This window comes from Antennarius striatus, chromosome 9 (genome assembly GCF_040054535.1).
Source record: "Antennarius striatus isolate MH-2024 chromosome 9, ASM4005453v1, whole genome shotgun sequence".
NCBI lineage: Eukaryota > Metazoa > Chordata > Actinopteri > Lophiiformes > Antennariidae > Antennarius > Antennarius striatus.
The window spans coordinates 4965045-4985553 of NC_090784.1; the positions used below are offsets into that span (position 1 = coordinate 4965045).

General features: G+C 43.3%; 1 protein-coding gene across 5 annotated transcripts in view; it reads left to right on the forward strand.

The window, feature by feature from the left end:
- The window catches only part of oxr1a (oxidation resistance 1a), a 141415-nt gene that overhangs the window by 112814 nt on the left and 8092 nt on the right, over positions 1–20509 (forward strand). For 4 of the 5 annotated variants that reach the window (XM_068323364.1, XM_068323362.1, XM_068323363.1 and 1 more), the window contains 6 exons: positions 1724–1837; positions 11814–11966; positions 12410–12594; positions 13626–14248; positions 16977–17136; positions 18969–19134. In XM_068323364.1, coding sequence (XP_068179465.1) covers positions 1724–1837; positions 11814–11966; positions 12410–12594; positions 13626–14248; positions 16977–17136; positions 18969–19134 — 1401 coding nt within the window. The remainder of the gene's footprint in view (positions 1–1723; positions 1838–11813; positions 11967–12409; positions 12595–13625; positions 14249–16976; positions 17137–18968; positions 19135–20509) is intronic. The other variant, XM_068323366.1, reaches the window with a different exon arrangement.

Below are 20509 nucleotides of genomic sequence, written 5' to 3' on the forward strand. Positions count from 1 at the left end.
AAAAGACTTTGCTTTCATTTTTTTCACATGATGTCCCAACTTTCTTTGAATAAGGGTTGCAAATAAAATCTGTATTTAGATTATTTATTTTCGACTTGCACAAGCTACAGATTTGAACCCCACAAAAGTATTCAAGAATCAAATATAAAGGCTTTAAAACTCGGAACGTTTTCTGCCAGTAGTTCACTGTTCAAATGTGGACAACATTAGCATCTCTACAGCTCGCCATCCCCGTCTTTTCGTCTTGCTCAACACATGAAGATGTTACAGAAACAATGTGTTCCTTCATCTTCTTCATGCGTTCTAACTACATGAAAACCATCAGGAACCATGTTCTCATCGCTGCTCCTTCTCGTGACAGTTATGACGCTTGAGCTGTTGTTGTCCTGTCCATCGCCAAGACCGTTGGGGTGTCGTTATTATTTAAATTATACGGTTGGACAATGCCGTATTTTCCGCACTATAAGGCGCACCTAAAAGCCTAAAATTTTCTTATGAACCCGTAGTGCACCTTATAATCCGGTGCGTCTTATTAATATGGATTAATATTCATGTTAATATTGGTTAAAAACATGATTGCTGAAAAAAAGCCGGCAGTCAAAACATAAGGAACTTTCAAAAATTCTATTAATAAAGTTTGACTGACTGACTGATCTCAGTATTTCCTAAGTATTTGGCGTCGGAAATAACCCACTTTAAACTTAATTGGTCTTAAAAATGCCATTGTGCTGTCATCTGGAATCTAGTGAAGGTCCATTCTATTAGTCTGTGGAAACACACGGAGAAACTGGCATAAAGGTGAGTGAAAAACCCTCAAAGCTGAACTTCAGCCTTTTCTGAAATTTCAAGAGCTAGACTGCTAGACAAAGGTGCCAACGGGTGTGCTGCATTGATTTACAAATGTAGTTGATCGCTCTGGGGGGGCGGCGGAGGGGCGCATTCAGGCTTATTCTGTCTGCAGCGACGTGCTGTGAGATTCACGGCGGTGAGACACCGACGTTAAAGTCAGTTCTAGGAGTAAAACAGCCTCACATTTGCCAGTGAACTATCAGCCTGACATTAAAAACTAGTTAAAAATTTATTTAGGACACACAGCAGCAAATAGCTGCACCTCACCTCCGACTGGACTACCGATCGATCAAAATAATATTTAATTAATAAACGAAGACGAACATCTAGCTTAAATATCTGCTTTGAACTTCAGATCAGGAAATAATCCGCTTCGTTCGCTCTGACTGCACTCGTAATGAATTTAACCAGTTTTTAACGTCAGGTTTTTTAATATGCATGTTGACTTCTTTCTAAGATGGCAAAGTGATCAAGTGATCAGGTTTCCTTGATGAGGCTCAGAATGGCTTATTGACATAACAATAGGGGCCATTCAAAGGTAGTCAGGAAGTCATGAATGCAATCATGACTGCCTGAGCAGCGCGGCTCTATCTAGTGGACGGATTGCGCAACTACAGCCGCTATAGTTTATTACATACATTGTATTTATTTTTTATTGTGTGCGCCTTATAAAGCGCCTTATATATGAAATAAAGTATAAAACAAATAAATTATTAAGGGTGCGCCTTACAGTCCAGTGCCTTGTAGTGCGGAAAATACTGTATGTTAATAAGAGACACGTTTCATTGTCTCCTCCTTGTGCATGTGTATCGTGCTGTGCATGTTTACACAAAGGCAGTGCCTGTGTCAATACAGACATGGCTTGTGTTTGCAGGTTCTGTACGTTCCTGATCCTGAGTACGTCTCCAGTGTCGGAAGCTCCCCTTCCCTCAGTCCCATCAGCCCCCTGTCTCCTACCTCCTCAGAAGCTGATTTAGAGAAGGTTACGGTATGTTGACTGCGGTCTCACACAAACAGCATAAGTCCTAGGATGTAGTCGTTTTTGGTCGTTTCATTATTGCTGCTGTATTTTAGAGTTCAAATAGTAAATGTTGCCAGAAGTAGTTTGCTGGGGTCAGTAATGATACTTTCCCACAGAAAAATACCCAAGGCTATCAAAAGAAAATGTTGTTCAACTGGAATTCTACCTTTGTTGAAAGCGATTGATTCCTGGGAGGAAAAAAAATGTTTTCTGTAGTTTAACAGTGGTGTGAACGGATCTACATGAACAGGTTGTTCCATGGAATCTGTCAGATTCAAAACAACAATACAGCACAGATACAGCCAAAATGTCATGTTGAATGCATTCGTCTTCATGTATATATACTTCATACATCCACATCTCGTGAGTGAGCTATTCACACTGATCACAACAATGTAAAATCTATTCTACTTATCAGGTTAACAAGCTGACACTTTGCTGTCGAAATGTTCAGAAGTTAAATAACTTGTGAAAAATGGTTCCTATATTTAAGTTGAGTTCTACAAAACAAAAGAATGAAGACTGAGGCGGTGTTTGTGTGTGTCTTTGTGTGTGTAAAAAATGTAGTATACATTTAATTAATACTACACTGAAAATAGTTTACCCTCAGAGGATAACACAGATAGAGCTAACTGTTTGATAGCCTAGTAGTGATCACTGTAACATAAAGCTCCCAAACTCCATGAACAACGATCAGCAGCAAACCATACCCCGCCCGTCTGCTAATGACTAGTGTTACCATTACATTACTCCAAAGGGTCTTAGTCTTTACCCAAAGATGTAGACTAGTCAGTGCTACAACATGCTAATTTGTGCACATGTTGAAAGTATTTTCCTCTGTGCTCCTTTCTGAGGCTTAGAGCTCATGTTAAGATTTGTGTCGCTTCATTTGGAACCAAGAAAATGAACAATACATTGGACTCAGAGTTGTCCAGTAAATCACTTAAGTTCAAATTTGTTAAAATAATTTTGGTTGGAGTTCTTGTGAGCCTGTTAAATTAAACCAAACACATCTGCAGAAGCCTTTGTGTGAACGCACCCTGGTCTGCAGATACTTCCCAACCCAAACATATTTTCTCAAAAGCTTTTTTCTACTTGTGTCTATGAACACCAATGACTGCCTCACCAATTATAAAATTGGTGTGTCACCCAAATTGGCCAATGAATAAAAATCCCAGAGCCTTTCTTTGTGGGGATAATACATTCTCCATGTCAAAAGCATAACATGACCCATGACCCTTCTCAGGGTAAGCGATTGTAGACAGTAGAATGTAGGAGAAAATCTCATGATGTCACTTATCAATGAGGCAGGTGACAAATTTCTGTCTATTCAGCCCCCAAAAATCAAACAATGAGGCTCTAAAATAGAAACTCTTGTACACAGCAGCATCTGATTGTTTGACTGTTTGTGCCTCAGACTTACACACACATGCACATTCACACATACCATACACATAAGCAGTGACTTGTCTTTCAGCAATTACTGTCAAATTTTAAAGCTCTGTTCTTTGTCAGCCTAAAGGTGAACATCCAGGATGATGTGTCACGCTGTCAGCGACTGAGCAGACAGCCAGAAGTGTCTATAATTTCTAAAGACATGGTATTAAACCTGCCTAGCAATTTACAAGGACAGGACAGGAGGTGTGTGTGTGTGTGTGTGTGTGTGTGTGTGTGTGTGTGTGTGTGTGTGTGTGTGTGTGTGTGTGTGTGTGTGTGTGTTTCTCCAACAGGCTTTTACAACTGTTTCAACAGAATGTAAAGGTGAAGACGGGGGAATTTATGTACGTTATGACAAAGACATCAGGTGTCAATAACATAATGAAGTTAAAGATAGATTTCCTTTTGGGGGTTTTTTAATGCAAAATTTGTATTTAAAAAACCATCAAATCAAATAAACCAAATCAGTAAATGTCTGTTTATGTCAATAAACTCACCCCTAGTTGAAACTGTATGTAAATTCTAAGAATTGACCAGCAGAGATAAAAACACAATGTGTAAAATTTGATGTATTAAAAAAGAATTATGCTAAATCTGCTCTTAAAGACCTACTAATAATTTTATTATCTGAATGCATTTTCTATGCATGAAGTTGGGCTGGGATATTGGGTCAGATTTACCTGGCATTGCATTTTTCACATGGGTTCCTTTTAGTTTTCCTCATGAGGCGTGATTAGCCGAGTTAATCTGAAGTTTAGAGAATGTCATTTTTGTCTGGAGCAGCTCCGGGTCTGGTCCAACGAGATTTCTCCAGCCCATCCTCACATCTCTCCGCTCCAGCAGTATGAGCCATCTCCCACAGGTACTCTGTCTGCAGCATCTGAATGAGCCAATCACTAAGCACCACAGGAAGCCCAGTAGTCTCTTAAGAAATATGACTTGTTTTCTGGTCTCCATGGAAACGGGCATCTTGTTTCCGTCGCTTTTTGAGAGTGCATGAATGCTGCCGTCTCCGACACAATATCACTGTCACGGCAGCTCATGTCGACTCTGCCGTTCGACTCGAGTTCACCCCCCCACCCCGCCCCGCCCCACCCCCGTCACAAGCGTTCCCCTCGCGCCTGCTCTCATCTCTGTCCGTTAATTTCTCCACGGTTGCCAAAAAGAAAGGCCCTATTCATTTACTACTTATCTATTTAGGTCATGCCTGCTGCGAGAACAGGAGCATTTTCTGCGGCTCTCGACGGGGAGGTGTCAGAGAGGGGGTGGGGGGGGCGACGCTGTGACTGCAGAGGAATTAAACCCTTAAAAGTGATGCGGTGTCTGATATTAAGAGCAGCTAATGAAGGGAGCAGTTCACTCTGAGACAAAGCAGCCAGGCAGCAATTATTCCAAGCAGAGGAAGTGTGCTTGGAAGGCAGAAGGGAGGGAACATTACCTCACCCGATCTGCCAAGTCTGTCTGTGTTTGTGGAGGCGTTGCATGTGTGTGTGTGTGTGTGTGTGTGTGTGTGTGTGCGCGCGCGCGAGTGTGTGACAGTGCATTCATGTGTGTTTATTTGCCTGTGTGTGAAAATGTGTTTGAATCTGTCAACTCTACATGTCTGTGTGCCCGCCTGCACACTGGTTTCACTCTCGTCCTTCCTCCTTGTGCTGAATGATGGTCTTACAGGAGCATCCAGGTGCTGTTTGGCTTCAAGCCCCCAGGAAGGACTTCTAACAACTCACACAGCTTTTTTTTAATTCTTTCTTCAAGAATCCAGAGCATCTTATAATTACAAGCCTATTTTGACTCTCCACACACACACACACACACACACACACACACGTCTCAATGAGGGCATTATCCAAAATAAGTGGTTCAGGGAGTTGTATAGCAAAGCCCGCGCAGTAAAGGAATAGCAGTAAATGGCTAATGTTACCCTGATGAAGACGAGTGCACTGAAGGAACTACTCTGAGATGCTTCCCTTTTACTTTGGATATAAAAAGAGTCAGATCCAGCACCAGGTGCTGAAATGGGCTATTAAGTGTTCAAAGAGCGTGACAGTTACCCAGAGCCATCGAATGTAGTTCAACTAAATTACTGGAATTTATGTGGTGGGGATTTTAATTTATATCAAATCATGTTTTTATGGATGCCTCGACACTTTTCCATTATATAAAGCCAGTTCAAGTGAGCACATGTATGCAGAACATATAAAAACTCAACTATGATGAACATGTAGGATAACCAAAAGTACCCAAGTTGATGAAATTAATGTACAAAGCTTACATATACGTAGTGTAGACAAAAGGAACCTCCTCCTCTAGTATCAGTGTCGCTGACAACCACAAAAACACATTGTTCAAGCACCTCCAGGAAGACGCTGAGTTTAATTTTTAGACTACTTTAATCTGAGAGATTATAGAAATATTTCTTGGTTTTAAGAATGACTTGTCATGTTGCAAAAAGTGACAAAATCAACAAGTGCTTAATGTAATCTGACACCAGATGACTGAAGATGTTCAAGTTATTTATGCTTCTGCTGTACAACAGACTGAAAGTTATCGATGCTGTGTAAGTCATACGTCTCTAGATGATTACTGTAGACTGTCTGTGGTTTGATGGACATCATATGCATCAGTGCACTTGTTACACACCCCAGCTCATGACTCAGTCAGTGGGGTTAAAGTTTTCAAAGTTGTTTGGTGTTTGTCTGATGCAGCTAAAGGTCAGATACGGCAGCTCTGAAGTGTCTCTCTGCTCCTGGCCTGCCTGCTGGCTGTCCAGTATTGGCAGCAAAAAGTAACACATTTGCAGTGTGTGTGTGTGTGTGTGTTCGTGTGTGTGTGTGTTTGCAGCCGGCTGAACTCCTGCCTGGTGGTCTTGCTGTTGTTAGATTATTTGGCAGCTGCTGCGCTGTTGGCAAACGTGTTCTGGTCATCCGTGTGGGCAGGCGTGTCCTCTTTGTCCTGTCCAGACCCTCCTCTTCCTCGCACTGATACACACACACACACACACACGCATGCTTACTCACTGTGGTGATCCAGTCATCAATGGGACCTTCTCTATCTCGTCCTCCTTTGGCACCCTTCCCCCCCTCCTGTTTTCCTTCCTTCCATCCCTCATCCTCCACTGAGGTGTGATCTAAAACCAGTAACAGATGAAGTGGAACCAGTTCAGGTGAAACATTTCTATGGTGCCATATTGGTGTGTTCTTGATCACTCACTTGTACAGATTTGATCTAAACCAATAAACTTAAAGTGATTTATTGAGGGTCTTTAAATATGACTTAGTTAAACTGGTTTTCTTGTTTTTATCATGGTAGATCCAGGACAGTTTCCTGCACTGGGCTTTGATTTTGGGTCTTACATACAACGGTACAGAATATTATTGAGGACTTCTGACATTGGATGAACCCAAGCCATTGTGCTCCATCTTGCAGAACACGTCTCTGCCCACAAGGTGGAGCTATGGATTGATTTTTGATCGTCCCATGTGTCACTGTCAAGGTCAAATCATGTTGCGCCTGCAGGCTGTCTTTGACAAGTCTTTACTAGTACGCTGACACAAATGCAAATGGGATGTAAATGCGTAATGTATACGGGATTTCTTTGATATATAGAAGCAACTGGAAGCTGATATATATTCAGTGTGTCCTTCACTGTAACGCTAATGGCCTGGGTAGAAGCAGTATTTCAAGATCCAAAGCCACTATCTAGATTTAACTCTCTCCTATATTTAACTGAGGGAAATGTTGGATGGAAAAAAAGGATATTGATTTCTACAGCCGCACCACAGCTGTCATCTAGCACTGCCACACCACCCCCTGTCGCCACCATCAGCGCCACCTCCCTCACAGCATCCTGGAGAGGAGATTACAGTGACGCCTTACTCCCGACACCATCCTTCCAAAACTCTGGTGGTCACGTCAGGCCTCGTCTTCCTCTTCTTGTCTCGCTCATCTCTTTCCCCATAAATTCAAACCTCTTTCCCCTTTACATCTTCTCTCCCTCCATTATGTCTGACTCACAGACTGCCAGAACAGAAACTCTCTCCCTCACTCTCACTTTGATGCCACACACTAAGAAGAAAAAAAACATAGCTAAGACTCCAGAATGGAATCAGGTCACTTCAGGACACAGTTAAGTCATGGCTCGCCTAACTTCCTGCTACAGCTCCACTTCTTTCTTATATGAGACTCCTGTCTGCTACCTGACCTTACCGGAGCAGTTTTTAATAGTGTAAACGAGAAATATCTGTGTTAACATGAGGCATAATGAAGAGACAGACAAGTTTAGCCTCTAGCAGCAGCGTGCTCCAGCACCAGTGAGAAAATATTGGATGCCTTAGAGGTCGGACGAGGACAAAGACTAGTCGTATATTAGAGGAGTTTAGTATTGTCAGATCAGGGGGGGAGCTGGACCTCATTGGTGGTGCCGCGGCCGCCCCCCAGCCTACGACCACTGATCTCTCATCTCTTCCAGACGGAGACTGTTGCTATGTATTGACGGTTCCACCAGGATCTTTTTGCATCCATTCATTTCCTGGTAACTGGAGCTGCTTAACAATCGAGAATTAAGGAGCAATAAATTACGATTTACACTGGAGTCGGGTGTGCAGTAGATATTCACAGTGACTTACAATGCAGTCGTTGTTAAAAACATCCCTGAAGGAGGATTCCTCAGGCTTTAGGAGGGTAAATGGCTTTTTAATTCCCAGCACAATAAATCATTGTCCACAGGCCAGTTCACCATTTAAGATTAACAGTAGAGCAAAGATAATCAGTCAGATTATCAGTAAGAATCATTCTGGTGTCTGCAGTTTGTTTTAGTTATTTGGGGCCATATTTTAATGCAATGGGTAACAGATGTCATCTTTGTCTTTGTGATTTTCATGTCTGTGTGGCCTCTTGTTTGGAAGACTGGTCATTCCAGCAGGGCGGCGTGTGTTCTGTTTCACGTGCTGACTCAGCATTCAGGGGTTTTTTTGGGGGTTTTTTTTAAATATCGTTTACAAAATGTTGAAGTAAATATTCTCCTATGTTTCCCTTACTGAACAGAAGAATACCTCTGTAGACCGTTTGAATTCTAGATTCTCTATTTTACTGAACTTCTCAATTTGATCTCATCATTACGCTTCGCTCAAATGAGAAACAACAGTTCATCTCATCAGAACCATCTTTGTTTTCCTCTCCTCAGTCCCGTCTGGTTTGGTTAAAATCATTCCACATTCACAGCCTGAAGATGCAGTCCTCATCCAAACCACTTTAACCCCCCTGTGTTCACTGGTTGCCTGGATTAGATGAGCTGCATTGCCCCCTTGGGACCCTGCTACGTGTTTCTTAGAAGAAATCTCTGCACACGTCGTTCGACTGTAAGCTTTGGCTGAGGAATAAAGAACTGTTGTAAGGAGATGGTTGTATTTCACAGGGCAAACAGCATGCCAGGACCTCAATCTGGTGCTGTTAACCAACGGGGGGAGGGGGGGTTAGGTCGGCAGATTGCAGCGGATGTGTAGTGCATCACTGGTAATTAAGGAGGCAGAAAGCTGGAGGTGATGGAGGGAGAAGGCGGTGTGTGTAGCCAATAGCAGCAGGGAGGAGTGAAGGCGCACAGGTAGGAGCCTCGGGAACGGAGAACAGAGCTGGCAGGTCGAGCTGTGAGCTGTGGAAGTTTGGATCAGGTGATGACTCATTGATGCATCATGACTGTGCAGATTCTGTGAAAAACAAATCACACTAATGACTGTCACGCCGTATCCGTCAGCCCCATGCGTAGAGTTACATGTAGAGGTTTGTTTGAGCTGGAATTACATGAGAAGATGAACATAGTCAGGTTCAAATAATACGCCACCGATGGGAGCGAATAAACAGATCAAGCCAATAATTCTCTATTTACTGTTTACTGCCTGTTCACATCCCAAACAGAAACTTCATGTACAAACAGTTTTCACTCCTGCAAGTCAACATTTGGCATCGTAGCGAAAGAAAATCAGAACCCGTCTCGTCGTGTTGCCTCATGAGCTGCAGCTCTCAGCTGATGGATGGATGGACAGTGTGTGTGTGTGTGTGTGTGTGTGTTCCGAGTCCAGTCTGTGTGGGATGTGTGATGGCTGTTATTTCGTTAGCAGCACACGGCGCTCATCTCTCAGATGTCCTCGATTTTAATGAGAGGGAATGAGCCGCAGTGTTTGTTGTGCATTCCTGTAAAGGGAGGACATGTTTTGACGTCTGTAGCTGCTCATTTCCACCCAGGTGTGTGTCGCGTACGTGGACAGGATGTGAGTTTGTAGCCCCAGGTGTGTGGGGGGTTGGTGTTTGTTTGTTTGTGTGGAAGAGGCTGACCCTCTTTCGTAGTTAACCTTGGAGCTGACGGCGAGCATTAATGAGTCACTGGGAGGCGGCTGGAGGAGCCATTAAGGGCTGAAGGTGGGGCGCGTCCAGCTTAAGTGGATAACAAGGAGGTTCAAACACGTATTCATCTGGGATGGGGCTGGAATTTAATCATAGATGACCTCCTTGGTGAGGAATTCTTTCATTTCTGATGGATATTTGAGAGACTTCCTTCTACTCTGTGAACTCTGAAGGGTTTCTTGTGCTAGTCTTCTTGTTTTGGCTGAAACAGATTGGTCCGGCTCCCTCAGCCGTCCCTGGCAGCCTGTGTCTGGGCGGCTTGTGTGGACGCAGGGCAGTAGCTGCAGGCTGTTTGTGGAGTGCGCTGGGAGACGGAGAGGGGGTGTTGTGGGGGTGGGTGTCAGGAGGACAACAGACGGTTGTTATGGGCTCGGGTGCTCTTCTCCAACCTCCTCACTGCCCTTGGCTTCACTTCTCAACTGGCTTTTGACACCCTCCCAGCTGAAATCCCCCTTGATAATAACTCCCACACACTCCTCCCTGTCCTCCTTTTCCCTTTTGTTCTTTTTATTTTTTTAGATCCAATCCCTCTTCCGTAGCCTTTAGCTCTCCTTATCTTTTTATTTCTTGCACCGCTGTCCCTTTTGGTCTGTTTTTCTAGTTTCTTTTCCCTTTTGTAGATCAACAAGAGTAAAATAAGAGTCAACTGGACTTGTTTAAGTTTGGTCGACCAAACTTAAACTTGTCCAGTTGACTCTTATTTTACTCTTGTTGATCTACCTGGACCTTCCATCCAGTCTCATTCTTGTCACAGTCAGACCAACCTTTGATTGTCCCAGCGGACGGGGATTCAGTCAGATTCAGCCGGTCTTTCGTGCCTCAGCTATTGCATCATGGCAGCAGGACTCAGGTGAAAACACACCTCCTGTTTCCAGCCAGCAGATCCTCCATCTGGAGGAGATATGCTATGTTACAATGGAGTGGATAAAGAAGCTGTAACATTGGTGTGTGTGTGTGTGTGTGTGTGTGTGTGTGTGTGTGTGTGTGTGTGTGTGTGTGTGTGTGTGTGTGTGTGTGTGTGTGTGTGTGTGTGTGTGTGTGTGTGTGTGTGTGTTTAGATGATGAAAAACAATTCAGAGAAAGTGTATTTATTTTAATATTTCACGTATCAGCATAGCTGTTAATGATCATTCACATTTCTGCTGGTGTTGTCACAGCTAATGATTCACCATTAGAGATTAAATTACATTATCTATGATCTATCTGTGTGTGTGTGCGTGTGTGTGTGTGTGTGTGTACAGACACACACTCTCTCTCTTCAAGTTTGTGTCCGACTTCAAGATTTCTCAAACCTCCCTGCAGGATATTGATGAAATTCTGTCGAAGCTTTGGCCGTGAAACAAGGACGAACCCGCTGAAATGGAACTGGACAATGGGCTGGATTCTTGATACAGATGGATATGAATAAATTTGTACTTGTATCACTCCCTGTAGCATTGTGAGATTTGGCCTTTCATTTATTTTATTTTACTAAAAGCTCATTGATAAGTTTGAATGAATCATTTGGAATAATGCTTAATTTACTGAAAAGGGACTGTTAGCCTTGGCAGAGGTATGAGTTGATGTCCTGTTCTTGGCGTTTTGGTGTCAGACACTGATCACTGACCAACCTGGTCTAAGAGATAAAGAGATGAATTGGTTGTATTCATAAATTTAATTGAAAGAACCCATCAACTCGTGCAAAAAAAAAAAAAGACACCCAGGAGCAGCAGTCATTTCACCTTGATTGTTCCCCTGTGCAGAAAATATCTCTTCATATACATAGATAACACATTTAGAGGCTGAAAGGCTTCAGTTTGATGACACGACACACAAATTAGTTTCACCACATGCAGCCGACTGAACCCAGCTCTGCCTGTCAGACGCCACTTATTATCTAGCCTGTTTCAAAGGTTCAGACATGATCACAGTGTGTGCGTCGGCACCAGGATGAAGTGGAACGTGGTTTTTACAGTTTGAACTTTGTCTGATTTGGATCAGCTCATTATTTAAATAACCGTAACCTCTAAGATTTATTGTAATAAATAAATTCCGAACGACTAAGTAAGCATGTATTGATAAATGGAATCTACCTCCTATCTTGTTCCCTCCACCATGTCCACCCCCACAGGACTCTGATGGCCCCACCAGACCAGAGGGCGGTCACCCCCCAGTGTTCTCTGGCCTGCGCCAGTCTAGAGTGGTGTCCTCCACCTCCGAGGAGGAAGAGGCCCTCACGGAGAAGTTCCTCAAGATCAACTGCAAGTACATCACTGATGGCAAGGTGAGACCAATCCACAGCGTTGAGTTGTGTTAGGATACACACAACAGTACTGGAACAGGGAATTTCTTCAACATATGATTAAAACAAATTTAGCTTTTCTGAACCTCGACCAATCGGCTGTCCAAGTCACCAGAGCCTGTTGACAGGATGTCTCCAGGCAGAGCTTTCCTCTCTCAGACAAGTTATGGAATGGGTGCTGATTCACTCCCAGGTCTCTTATGAAAGCGCTGAAGAGGTCAGCCTTTGGTGGTCGATAAGTTCTACTTGATTTAGGGCATTTGCAGTCTCAAATGGATGTGGTGTTCGGTGTCTTATTTGGCCAGGGCGCTCGATTGTCTTTGGTGGGGGGGGTAAACATTCTGAGCAGCTCGTCTAATGCACTAAAAATCCTGATGGATCCCAACAGTTTCTCAGCTCTCCCTCTCTTTCCCCGTTGGAATCAGGGCGCGGTGAGCGGGGTGCTACTGATTACGCCCAACAACATCATGTTTGACCCTCAGCGGGACGACCCCCTGGTTCAGGCCCACGGGTGCGAGGAGTACGGCATCATGTGTCCTCTGGAGGAGGTTCAGTCTGCCGCCGTCTGCAAGGAGATCACAGACCCCAAGATCAGGGAGTCGGTTCCAGAGTAAGAAAAACAATGGCACACACTGTCGGAAATGGAACAGGCTTCTGTGATGACTACACGTGTGAAAAATTTATGCAACGTAAAACATTAACGCTGACCTCCAAATTTTCTGAAAGTGTTTTTATCCTCTTATTGCCCCATCCTCCACAATTACATGCAGCAGCCTCCCTGGAGTCAGTCATTCCCTGCTGCACCCATGGTCCGATTGCATCAGCAAATGACTGACGGTTTAATTCTTTTCCCTCATGTAGCAAAATAAAAAAGAAACAGCAATTACAGCAGGGTTAATGAAGTATGTCTTCACCCTCCCTCAGTCTGATTTGCAGCTCTTTCATGCATTAGGATGCAGCCACTTCAGACGACTCACTTGTTCTTCATCCCACAGAGTTGTTGTTTTGGGTTTTTTTGGTTTGTGTCTGCTTCATTTGTTTTGTTGTTGTTGGAGACATTTTCATATAAGGAGAAAAAAAATAATGTAGCATTCGGAGCCTCGCAGTTATTTTACGTTTCTTCTAATGGTAGCGGGGTCTTAGCCGCGCTGTATTCAGCTGACTGAGTATCGCCCGTGAAGTAGTTATTGTCCTGGTAAATAGCTGTTTTTTTATGTCAGACCCAGCTGTTCTCAGCTGCTGGCCGTTGTTCCTCCGTCTCTCTTTCTCTCTGTAGGAACAAACAACTGAGCAACAAGTGCCTTCAGGATGTGAGTGTGTAGAGTGAGCTTTTTGTGTTTTTTGTCGAAAAACAGTAAGATTGTTTTTCTTTGTCCAGTAAGAATTCATCAGCCGTTAACCATTAAAGGCGGTACGGTTAGGGTATTGGTTCACAAGGATGGTATGGATGGAGTGTTTCATCGACACAGATGTGTCCTGCTTCCCTGACACTCATGAACTTGAATGTCTTCACAGCACCTGGATGAGAGATGAGGGTTAGATGTTATGAACCAGATATGAACTTCCTGTATGCTATATGTTTCTTATGGTATGGCCCCCTCATTTGTCTGTTTTAATTCTTTTTTTCTTTCACGTGTCCAGTAACCTGGAGTCTCTTCCAGCTGAGGGACATCCCTCCCAGCAGAAGGACGCAGAACAACGGCTGAAGGATCCGGGGGCCAATGGCGGCAGCACAGCGCCGCGCAGCAAGGAGGGCTCCGTCTCCGAAGACGTCTTCACCGAGCCGGAGCTGTCCCCAATCCGGGAGGAGGAGCGAGCTTCTAGTGAGGATCTCCGTCTGGATAAGTCCTCTGGCACATCAACAGAGTCTGTGCTAACCATCACACATGTGGAAGCCACAACTACTGGCCCCCAGGACCGGGGCAGTGGCCTCGGCTCAGTCAGCCAGCCAGAGGAGCCAGCCACAGCAAAACCAGACGACAATCCCCCAGACACTGCCACAGAAAACAATAGCCAGTCCCCCGCGGGGTCCAAACAGCACAGTGTGGAAGAGCCACCAAGCACACCAACCACCACCACCACCACCAGCAGCAGCACTAGCCAGGCCCAGTGTCCCAGCAGCAGCACCTCTCGTCCAGGGTCCCAAAGCTCAGCTGCCACTGAGGGCACGGACACGCCCAGAACAGACTCTATGCAACACGCCAAGGAGGAAAAGGAGAACGGAGAGCAGACGCCAACAGACACCACAGAGAACTCCGCAGAGGGTGAGCACACGTTCTGACAGCTGGAACCAGTGCAACTTGGAACACGTTGAAACATCATTAAGTCTATTTACTACTGTTATTATGGTACTCTATATCTATATTTTTTTAGTGAAATGTGGCATACGGTTGATATCTGAACGTCTTTTGACGCTCAGGAATCGCTGTTACAAACGAACCTAAAAAATATCTTCAATTTCTTCGTTGTCTGGATGTTTTTGAAGTTGTCGTCAAGTATGATATATTTTGTACTTAAACCACCCGTTAAAAGAAATGACATTTATTCTGCTAAACACCAGGACCCACAATCTCCTCTTGGATTACCCCCCACCCCTCATTATCAATGCATCCTATGGCTGTTACTGGGTTATTTCAGGCAATGAATCTGCCCACTTGGTGTCTTTCGACTACAACCCTACATCTGTTTGCTTCAAGAGATGATCAAAGTGAGCTCCTGTCCTCTGTGGCTGTTTCAGAATCACTTCACTCGTATTGGTTCCTGATAAACTTTGTTTCCTCTATCTTGGCGTAAGTAATTGGGATATAAAGACGACGTTAAAATGGCAGCCTCTGTTGTTATCGGCTTGGCGGAGCTACCGGAGGATTTCTGGGTCTTTTTGTGGCTCTTTGATCTCTGGCTCTGGTGGTCTGGACATCTCCTCTGGGCGATAAGCTAAATCCTATCAAACATCACAACACCACAAATGCACCTGGTAATCTGAAGGGGGAAACACAGTGACGATGAAACCCAACTTCAAAACACCTTCAGAGAAGACATTCAGAGAGGTGTTATGTGTCTTACATCTGGCGCTGGTTCAGCTTTTGTGTGGATTTAGAGTTAAAAAAAAGGAGAAGCTTAGATTAAACTTATTTTGTGTCAATGTCCATGTTCGAGATTAAGGGATCATTTCAGGTAATGCAGGATGGTAGGCTTTAGTGCTGCTTTTTGGTTTGTCCCACACTGCATTCAAAGACATTGATGTCTATAAAGAACGTAACAAAGCACTTTTCAATAACACACACACACACACACACACACACACACACACACACACAATAGATTAAGTATTTTTAGTTTCTAACAGCGCCTGTTTCTCTGCACAAATTTCAAATTAAACTTCAGATAAACTAATAAAGGAATAAAACAAATGCTAGAAGCGTCACGATTTTCCCATCTTCCCTCAGTGGCTCATGACTGCCTTCTAATCAAGTAGCCAATCACATAGCCCAATCTTACACACCCACCCACAAACACACATGCACATACACAAATAATACTGTTTCACTGTTTTACACAAACACATCTGTGAGCCAAGAGTAAATGAGGTGTTAGACAGTAAAGCTAATACAGTACATTACATTATTATCCAACCTGTTGTGGAGAGAAGATTGCATAAGAATTACCTGTCTAGATCCTGGCAGCCACTGGGTTCCATTCCTTTCATTACATTCTGAATTTCATATTTAACTGCTATATCATCCCACACAGTGAAAACAAAATTAAATTTGATGTTCATCATTTTCCGATTGCTCAACATAACCCTGTTTTCTACGCTATGCACAATGACCAGTTTCACACCGTCACCTCAGTCTTTCACTTGTGATATCCTGATATGACAGGTTTGTTTCTTGCAGTAGTACTACTTCAATGTAATCTTAAATGTTCCGTCAAGCAGTTTGGAAGCCCTTTCTCTTTTTATCACCATGCAGTCACTTTTTTACTTTGTAAGGGCAGAACATGAACTCTGGGACACTGCCTATCTCCTGCAAGGTGATGGTAATTGTACTTATGCCAGTGGACTAAAGCAGTGACTGCATTGATGTTGGGTCGTTACTGACATGCAAAAGAAAATAGCTGCAAAAGTCAATCCTCAGGCTTTAGCCATTAGTGAGTACTAGGTTTCATAGTTTACTTCTCATTATCTGACTGTGGCTTGACTCTGTCAGGCTCCTCGACAGATATATTTATAACTATATAACTCGCTGGACACAGCTGTCATTCTCCAAAAGATTACCTTTGCCAAAAGACAGAGATAGCTCTAGAGAGATTCAGTGTTTTCTCCCCAGCAGTTGTTATTAGAGAACCAGGCTGCAAAAGCAGTCCTAATTCTTTGGGATCTCAGCAGGGCTGCCCATTATTCTGTACACATGAGCACAGCCCACACAACTAACAGCAGCAAGTTCAAAAACAAGCTCCATTAACATAGAATCAATGCTTTTTGAAAAACAAATTTGTCACACTGGGCTGTTTTCTCAAAGCAGATTAATACAGTTTTTTGTCATTACTGCTAGTTATGTTGAGCTGTTAATGACCGCCGGCTCAATCTGTCTGCCACACATTGTCAGTCACGAAAGCTGAGTAAGTGATTGCACTCAGAGTTCTGTGGCTGTGACCTTAAAGCGATGTCTCCATTGTAAATATACAGCCAGCAACTTTTTAGCTTAGCATAAAATTTGGTAATGGAGAGAAATGGCTCTGCAAAAGCAATGGTTGACTTGTTAAATCTGTCTTTTGTTACATTGAAATCCTGAAGTGTGAACAATGGAGCCAAGTTATCACTTCCCCTTTCTTTTCAGTCGTAATAAGTCATGTTAACCATCTCCCAGCTGTAGCTTCAAAACCGGCATGCAGATAATTTGGCATGTACCTCAAAATGTCAAACTATTCCTAAAGCGTTTGACCTGTTTCTAAGCTGTAACTTGTGTCGATCATTTCTTGTTCTGTGTTCAGAAAATGCAGGGAAGCCGAAACACCGCTCTCACAAGTTCCTATGTCTGCGGGTAGGCAAGCCCATGAAGAAGACGTTTGTTTCCAACGCCAGCGCCTCCATGCAGCAGTACGCCCAACAGGGCAAGAAGCATGAGTACTGGTTCGCTGTGCCACAAGAGAGGTCAGTGCCTCCGCGACAACAGAATGCATTTTCATATATTTATATGGTATCCTAAACTAGCTAAAACATATCTATACATAGCAGTGGTATATACCAGCTTCTGCCAAGGAGGTGGATGACTCCACTTACAGCAGAGCAGACTTTATTTTAAGGAGGAAAGCTGCAGGAATTCGACCCGATGCCAACCTAATTTACTCCTGACACAGCACAACAGTCAGATGAGTCACCGAAGCACCTGGCCTGTAGTCCTGTTAATATATGAAACCGATCAAATATGCAATATTTGTCCCTCTGTGACCCCTGCCCATCTCCCTCTGCTGCTTCTGCCAGACAGCATAATGATTTATTATTCATTCACTCTGCAGGGAAACAGGCACGCAATCCAAAACAGTAGGGATCTGCTGCAGCGCTTCTCTACGTAGGATCTAAGTCTCGTTTGCCTTACCGTTTTATTTTTAGAATGTATTTCACTCTCAACAATTTCCCTGAACTTTTTCTGACCCTGACTGAAAGTTATGTTTCCTATCAACTGAAAATGGCCGTGGATTGTTTATTAAAGTTTGCAAAGTCAGCAGTTGTCTGAATTAGATTACGGCTCTTCACACTGGAAAACTTTTTTTATGACTAGGAGTTAAGCACGGCCACATAAGTTGTGTAATGTTAATGCGGAAAATTCATCCCATTTGCTACAACACTTTAATTTAATGATCCATTTTCCCTGAAAAAAGCTTTTAGATTTGAGTCAAATCTGGAATTTATTGGACATGCCAAAGCCCATCACTGTCTCCAGCTGCGTCCTGCTGCTTTTTAGACTCAGAAGCGAGGTCAAAAATAAAAAAGCACCCCCTCCTTTCAGCCCATGCATCTCCCCAACAACACACATGGTGCTCTCAGGCTACTAATCACATTTGAATCACACAAATTGGCGTGTCCTTTTATTTTATGGTACAATAAATGGCTCCAGTTAACATGATGTGTTGAGTGTGGTAATAGCAGCGTAATCCCCCTCACTTCATTCATTCACGGCGATCTCCATAAGTCTTGCTCATTACATCTGTGATGTTTTCATCAACAGGTTGCTTAGTTAGAACAATTTCCACCTGGAACACAAGTTTGCATGTGATTTTTGCGACTCCTCATGCAGATTTAAATAGTTTTAAATGATAAGCCTCATACATGTTACTCCTCGGTACATTTATCGTTGTTAAATTTCACTACAAGGAGGGGAAGGTGTGTGGGAAGATGATCACAAGCAGTCTGTTCCGTCAACACAGTGGTTCAGTTTCCTCAGATAGTGATGATCTCTCTGTAGCTTGACCTAAATGTGAGGCGACCTGTGCAATGCGCTTTAAGTGGTGTGGGAAGAAAGGAAGGCTATAGACGGAGACATACACAATCCTGACACTGAACACACATCAACCTACAGCTCTTTTATCTTCTAGCCAAAGCCGCGCGCATCAAAGTTTTACTTTTCCAGCAAGTTTTTCCAGAAGAAAGTGATGTCATCATATCTTATTCCAAGTGTTGTACATATTTGACATGAAGAAGTTTTCACTTTCCTGTTGCCTGGATGGTCAGCAGGAGAAGGGCAGGGGCATATGTGTGTTCACGTTGGTTGATTGTTTGTTTTTTTCCACAATTACTCAAAAAAACTGGACCAATTAATACGAAAAGGCTTTTGGATGTGAAACATACGAACGTGTGTGTGATTATAAGCCCTCAGTGGATCTACGACACGTAGATTCCATGAAAACGAGTCCTGCGATGTGATGGTTGCAGGGAAACACACTGAATGTTGACCCTGAAACATTATATTGCTTTTTTTTCCTCAGATCAGACCACCTGTATGTGTTCTTCATGCAGTGGAGCCCGGATATGTACGGTGAAGGAGTCAGGGGTATGGGACAGGAGCCTGGGTTTATGGTTGTCAAGAAGAACGAAGCTTCAGAATCGGCTGAGGACGAGCCCATCACTGACCTGAACGTGAAAGAATGGGAGGTAGGGTCTACACTGCTGAACTGTTCCCTCACCCCAGACGCTCTGGTGTTGTCTCCCTCCTGATAGAAATGGATTAAATATAGTTTCACTATGGTTTAATCCATGAACCGTGCAATCACAATGTTATTTGTTTATATTTAGTTTATATTTAAGTTTATTATACGTTGCATTACTTGTTAAGTAATTATGTTAATTTTCTTTCTTTATGCAATGTGTAGTGAATTTGTATTGTGATGAATTGTGCTGTCATCAAGCCTTTTGTATTCTGCTTCTGTATTATGCACTTTGATTTAATACAAAGTTTTTGTGTGACTTTTCTATCACATATAAATTATATCAGTTGTGTGAACACTTTCTTTGCTTGGAAATGCATTCTCTGAGCTTCCAACCAAAGTGTTTTGCATGTTTGTGTAATTGTTTATCCTTCTCAGTCAGTGTATCGCAGTTTCATCTGATGTTGTCTTAGTGTTTGTTAGTATTTGGCAGCTTATTTTGCTGAATTGCAAAAGTGTGACACCACTATCATTTGCTCATCATGTGCAAAATGCAAACATTGAGCAACAGACCTGAACTCATCGGGCACAGATGTGGGTTCTGTCTTTTAATGTCTGTCAAACTAAGTTTCTTATTGTTTTTATTGCACATATACAATGTGAAAGTCAAGGCAAGTATAGATATTAAATGTATCCATGCAGTTTGTCAAGAGTTGCTGCGTATGGAACAAGGTTGGTTACAAGTCTGTGGATAATGAAAAGAATGCAGGAAAAAACAAATGACAGAAGCAGTGTCCTGGATTTAAATTATAATGTATAATGACGCAGGATAAAAAGTGGATTGTTGTGGTTTTTTGGACTTTATATACTGTTAGTGCTCTTAGGAACTATATGGTTGTTAATTATAAGAAAATCCATCCGTACACATTCACCTGACAGCGGTGTTACTTTGTCTTTAAATCCTGTCGGGTACGAGGAGAGCTCGTGAGTTTTTTAACCAATCAGGGGCCGGTCCCCCCCCCTGTCCTCTATTGTTATTGGATGACAGCGATGTCATACAAATCAATCAGCGCAGGGACCCCACTGAAAAACATGTTTCTATTTCAGTCGCGCAGAGGCTTCTAACTCCGGCCACTTGTCTCCGGGCTGTGTGAGCACAACTTGACGGATGTGTGATGCGACTCCACAGCCTCGTTCAGAAAGCAAGACATGTTTTCTTGGTGGGGGAAAGACCAAGAGGAACAGCTGACCCCGAAGTACACCTGTGTATGTGTTCCGCGCCTCTCTGTCTCGGTAGTCCTGACATTCTTGAGGTTTTCTTGCCATTGCTGCTGGTTAGCCAGCCACGCTAGTCCGCTAGCGGAGCTAACTAGCCCGCTAGC